The sequence below is a fragment of the Panthera pardus genome, unplaced genomic scaffold (assembly GCF_024362965.1).
Source record: "Panthera pardus isolate Hobbes unplaced genomic scaffold, ASM2436296v1 HiC_scaffold_16, whole genome shotgun sequence".
NCBI classification, from domain to species: domain Eukaryota; kingdom Metazoa; phylum Chordata; class Mammalia; order Carnivora; family Felidae; genus Panthera; species Panthera pardus.
Window position 1 is genome coordinate 135,404,963 of NW_026526721.1, and position 6,000 is coordinate 135,410,962.

The following is a 6,000-nucleotide window of genomic DNA, read 5'->3' on the forward strand; positions in this document are numbered from 1 at the left end:
CATGCTGAGACGTGGGCTGAGAAGCTCCCTGTGTTCAGTCCGATGGTGTGCAAGGGGGAGACTTCAGGATGTGGAGCCACTGGCCAATGAGATGGGGCTTGTGAAGGGCTTTGTGGTATCCACTCAAAAGGGGGTTGTCTCCTCTAACATGAGTAACAGAAGACATTTAAAGAATTTAAGTAGTTATTGAGTTAGGTGGGAAAACTTTGGTGCATTTGATCTGGATGGTTTTTGTTTGTTTTCACTGACCTATTTCTGTAGTACTCTGCTTTTAAGTTGTATTCTGAAGACATATCTCCTTAAATGGATGGAGCCTTGTTCACAAAGGAGCCCCAACAACCTTTTCTTTAGCAAATGCACATCTTCTTAAAATGTTTTTAATGTGTATTTATTTTTGAGAGAGAAAGACACAGTGTGAGTGGGCGAGGGGCAGACAGAGAGGGACACACAGAATCCGAAGCAGGCTCCAGGCTCTGAGCTGTCAGCACAGAGCCTGACGCGGGGCTCAAACTCACCAACCGTGCGATCATGATGTGAGCCGAAGTCAGACACTTAACTGACTGACCTACCCAGGTGCCCCCAAATGCACATCTTTTTACCATGCTATAAAAAAGCATTGAGCCTCACCAGTAGAGACACTGCATTCATTGCTTTCCACATTTGATTGAAAATAAGGTCTTCCCTGTGTTAGAATGAATTTAGTTAGCAAACCCAGCAGAAAACAGTAAACAAAAACGCCTTGAATCTTACTGCACTTTCTGTGACAGTCTGTTGTCACCTTCAGTGTCACCAGAGTATCCACCTCCGGGAGATGCCATCTCTCCTTGTGACAGTTGCCTTTGTCTTTGTGAAGGGAGAGATCCCTTACCCAACAGGGATTAATTCCCTCATGTAACTTTAATAAGGTACAGTGGTGTTTCCTCAGTGACACTGACAGAAATCTTCCCTAATATAAATTGATCATTACCCTCCAGAGCTAAAGAAAGTTCTATTGCCTTAGGTTCCTTGCTCCTTTGAGTTCAAGCTGATACGGTAATTTTGTTTTCTGGAAATGTTAATGCTTTTTAACATTCCTGGAGCCAGTCAAGACTCAGGATTCCCATTCAAAGTTCATAACCTTAAAGTTGTGGCAAACGCACAGTAAAAGTCAGATGTCAAGAATGTGGCCCTGAAAGGTATTTCGCCCATAGAAAAATATTTATTTTGAAATCTAGAACAAATAGTTAACCAGAAATCTGTCCGTTGCACCATTGTCTGGCTCCAGATTTTCCCTTGCTTTACACCATTTTTGTTGTTTTATTTGTATAATTTGATATGAGATTTTGCTGTACTTAATCAGTCTCTGACTTTCTTAGAGATGATGCCAATTACTTACTTGATGATGAATTGACATTTCAGATAGCTTTTACACATGAAGCTGCCTTTTTGTATCACCTGGGCTCTTCACAGATTCTGACCACATTAGCAAACTCTCTCACCTCCTAAGCAATATCTCCTTTTCCATGTGATAATATGCTATAACAGAAAGAGCACCAAACTTAGAAGGCCTGATTTCTAGATCAAGGACTGTCCCTCATGAAATAAGGGACCTTAAAAATGTCATTTAACCTCTGGACCTCAGTGTCCTCATTTTACAGGTAGAGAACTAATAATGTATCAATGCCTATCTTAGCACTGTTTATAGATCCAGTAGAGAAAAGGGTACCCAAAATCATATTGTATTATAAATTTACAAACATATATTGAATCGCATAATTGTTGGTGTGCCAAAAATGCAAAGTGGTTCTTCAAAGACTGTGTCTTTATTCAATCCTAATAAAAGGCCTATTGAAAGCATTTTTACTGGGAACTAGTATACTCCTGGTCAGTTTGATACAGGAATGAAACTTAGACAATCCACAGAAATGGACGGCTAATATATCCCTTCAAACATCTCATTTAGTGTCAGCCTTCTCTTCTGAAATTCTGATAGAAGAGCTAATCAATTCAAGATGGAACCCATGTCTGCATGTGCCAAGATCCAGATCCAGATTTAAGTGTGATCCATGCACTTTAAAATTGAGGCTTGGCAGGTTATGAAATGAGACAACCTGCAGTGAAGATTTCAAAATGCATAGCACCCTTCTCAGGGTCACCGCTTTGCTCCTTAAATTGGAGGCTCAGAGGTATCTTTTTATGACCAGAAGTTTCAGATCTGCTGAAAAGCCTGGACAAGCATTCGATCGAGTCCCTCGAGTTCCATGCTAGCAGCAAGGCAGAAATACTTTTGGCCTGGCAATTTCAAGGCAGGTGTTACCAGTTGGTTGCCTGAACCATGGAAACACCTCCTTCTGGCCTTTTTTAAATGCCTGATTCAAGCAGCACTACCTCCTGATGGGCCTGCCAGGGAGAATTAGTTTCAGAACGCACTCGCAGGAAGTGGAATGAATTAAGCTGCTGGATGAATTAGGAATGTATATGTAAATGTTGAAAACAGTTGGCACAAAACAGCAATCTTGGATTTGGCATCACTGAAGTTGAACTTCTCTTTGTTTTGTTTTGTTTTCTGATGATATTTAGTCAGTAGGTTCAGCTGCTTATATTGGAGTTTTAGGATTCATGATAGTAAATCAAGTCATAGAAGATCCTTTCTAAAATATAGTCTTAAAGCAATCAAGGCAAAGTATTACAACATCATGTTAGTGTTACAGAGCTCACCAAAGATTAGAAAATACATGTTTGTATCCTGCTTTCTGAAATCCAGGTTTACTTCACTTTGAAGAATGTAAACTGCCCCCCCCCCCCCAAAAAAAAAGCTAGATTCAATCTTCTGGTGGGCTTCCTTGGTTAAAAAAAGTGATGTGGTTGGTAAGAAAACAAATAACTCTAGCGAATTTTATTATTGGTTTTAAGAGTAAAATGAATCATGGAGACTCTTCAGTGGTTCTTAAGTGTTTGAGAGTTGTGTCTACTTCGAAAATCTTACAAAAGCTCAATGCCTTGCCTAGAAAAGTGAATAAAACACATGCCACACAATCTGAGTTATAATTCCACAGGGTTCCACGTTCACTGATGGACCCCCGTGCCCCCAAGCTGCCCATAGTGTTGATCTGTACCTACCCGCCTTGTAGGTCGTTCTTATTTCTGTCTCCCGTTCTGTGGTTTCCCCTCTTTTTGCAAACTCTGTCTCTGGCAAATCTGGTGTAGGTTCTTGCTTACCACCTTCATCATCGCTGAAGGCCAGTTTGTCCCTGAACCTACAGTAAACATGGATCTCAACTACACGTGACAAAAGTGAGCGCTATCATTTACTATCTACTCTGGACAAATAGTGTATTGAGTGCTTTACACACAACCCCACCACTCCATACTGTTTTCTGAGGCATCCAGGATGATTTGTGTGCACCACTGTGTATCCCACTAACTCAGAGTAAGCAGGAGGTACTGCCTGTATTTAAGAGATACGAGACATACTTGACTCATGTCTCTAATTTTGTTCAAGAACCCCAGAGTCCCTGATTCAGAATGCCTGACTATGAATGTCTCCCTGGATTCCCCTCAGAATAAGGATGGCTTCACCTCAGGTGCCCAGCCTCTCCATCTACCCCTTGGACTTGGCTGGAGTTGGCGGTGGAGCGGCCTTTCACACCTTCCTACTGAGAAATCTCATTTCCCTGCCTCGCTGCTCTGAAATCACCACCACGCACCTCTGACTATTGCCTTCTGCTTTCCTTTGTCCACACAGGTGACGACATTGACTCAGGAGGTCTCCCAGTTAGGTAAGGACATGAGGAATGTGATGCAACTTCTGGAAAACGTTCTGTCACCCCAGCCGCCGTCGCGGTTCTGCTCTCTGCACACCACCTCTGTGTGTCCCCCCAGGGACAGCTTACAGACCAGGATGACCTGGAGTGCGCACCAGCCTTGCCTACACTTGCAAGCAGGTGGAGCTGCTTATACTCAAGCACAACTCTGTCACGGTAATGTCACCTCAGACATTTGGAGTGTGGACCCCTCCTCTGTGGGGAGCAGCCCCCAGCGAACTGGAGCTCATGAGCAAAATCCTGCAGACAGTGAACTTTACCACTCTCCGAACCTCGATTATTCACCTGCCCACTGCCAGGTTGTCCAGGAAGGTCACTTGCAATTTTTAAGGTGCATCTCTCCACATTCAGATTCCACACTGACGCCTCTGCAGTCCATCTCCGCCACTCTCTCGTCCTCCGTCTGCTCTTCGTCGGAAACCTCTTTGCACCTGGTTCTCCCCAGCAGATCGGAGGAGGGCAGCTTCAGCCAGGGAGCCACGAGCCCCTTCAGTCTGGAAAACCTGCCGGGATCTTGGGACAGGGAAGGAGCGGCCTCAGTCTCTACTGAACCCTTGGAGAACTTTCCACTGGAAGTTGTCACAAGCACAGCAGAAATGAAAGATAATAAAGCCATAAACGTATGATATTCGCACGTGCGGCAGCTGCCAGTCTCAAACCCACCACTGCATGACAGCTTTAGTTTGCCTTTTTTGCCCGGGCAGGTGTGAAGACTGGGCAAAGCCGGGGGTGGGGGGGGGGTGGGGGGTCCCGCGGGAGAGCGCCGTGAGAAGCCAGCCAGAGGCACAGCCACATCCGTGCCGTAGCAAACACTTGCCAGACCCTAGAAACCTAGCAGAAGCAGTTTCCTCTACAGGTATTCACTTCCTGGTCTGTGTGACAGACTTTTTAAAAGTCCAGAGACCCCGAGGGTCTGAGCAGCTAGAAGTCCCAGACAAAGAATTTGTGGATTCGTTCTGTCCTAGGTGACTTTTGTGAAGTGCAGCGAAGGTTTTCCTGAGTGCCTGTTTGTCATTCCCGAACAATATCCATAGCACTGTTGGCCTCGGGAGTGCACAGCTCCCGCTGATCTATTTTTCTTTTTGTGAAGGCAAAGGGACAATTATCACTGCATGTCATCTAGACAATCAGTCAAATAGAGCTGGTGGCCAGTGGTTAGCTATTGCACGTTATTTGCCATGTAAATGAACATGTCTTTATTTATCAGGAAAAAAAAAAAGAGAGGCTATTTTTATATCCTTGGTATGAAATATGTATTTAAACTATTTAAAATATTTATAAAGAAATGAATGTTTTCTTTTCATTTTGGTAAAAAAGAAAAAGCTTGCCGTTTTAACAAGAAATGCACTACCGTTATTATGTATAGTAGATCAAAAATTATTTATTAAGAGGATGTAGTTTCAAAAGGAACCCGCCTTTTATCTGCATGCGGTTTGCAACAAATGTACCCTCACGCTTCTGGATTACAAAAGAGCAGTGAGGTCATATTTTATTAATCAAATAAAAACATAGACTGAGTGTCTCAAATATGTGGGCTTTGGCACGGTGGTAGGGAAGGCTCCACCTAGTTAGTCTCCGCTGATTCACACCAACCACCTGAATTAAGGCTGCCCCCACTGTGCTAGCATAAATGTCTCCCCTCCAGGCATCAAACTCAGTGTCGTTCAGGAACCCAAATTTGGTGTGTGGAGTATCAGATCACGACTCCTGTAAGCCATTTTGGCCTCAAAATGAGGGAGAGAACCTTGGCTGTATCCTTCCTCTGTGCTATTCTTGCAGGAGAGGTTGTAGACCGGTGAAAATTCCAAAATGGAGCCAAGACTTCTGAGCAATGACTTGTGAGAGTGAAGCCAGCTTACATCGGATCAGCGTTTTCATTGTTGTTTCTGTAAAGTTCTCAACAATGCCGTAAGTTATGCGGAGCAGGTGTTTCCATTCTCATTTCGCAAACAGAAAAAAAAAAAAAAAGTAGTAACAGAGCTTACAGAGCTCAGATGCCGGAGATGGTCTAGAACCTATAATGCTCCCTGCATCTCAGCCAACATGCAAATTCAGATGCTGGCTTGGTAATGATTTAAACGCCTTCGCTCAACTTTTATCTTGATGTTTGAAAACATTTAAGGCCAAATCATCCCAGACATTCTTAGAAAACATCGCATTTATGTTCTGTAGTCCCCCTGTTCTTACTTCGCATCAC

The 6,000-nt window shown here is 43.6% G+C and overlaps 1 protein-coding gene across 1 annotated transcript in view; it reads left to right on the forward strand.

Moving 5' to 3' along the window:
* Positions 1–4,527, forward strand: part of KCNH8 (potassium voltage-gated channel subfamily H member 8) — a 355,181-nt gene extending 350,654 nt beyond the window's left edge. Inside the window, exon 16 of the mRNA XM_019434283.2 lies at positions 3,725–4,527. Coding sequence (XP_019289828.2) covers positions 3,725–4,429 — 705 coding nt within the window. The 3' untranslated portion in view covers positions 4,430–4,527. The remainder of the gene's footprint in view (positions 1–3,724) is intronic.
* Positions 4,528–6,000: the final 1,473 nt, after the last annotated feature.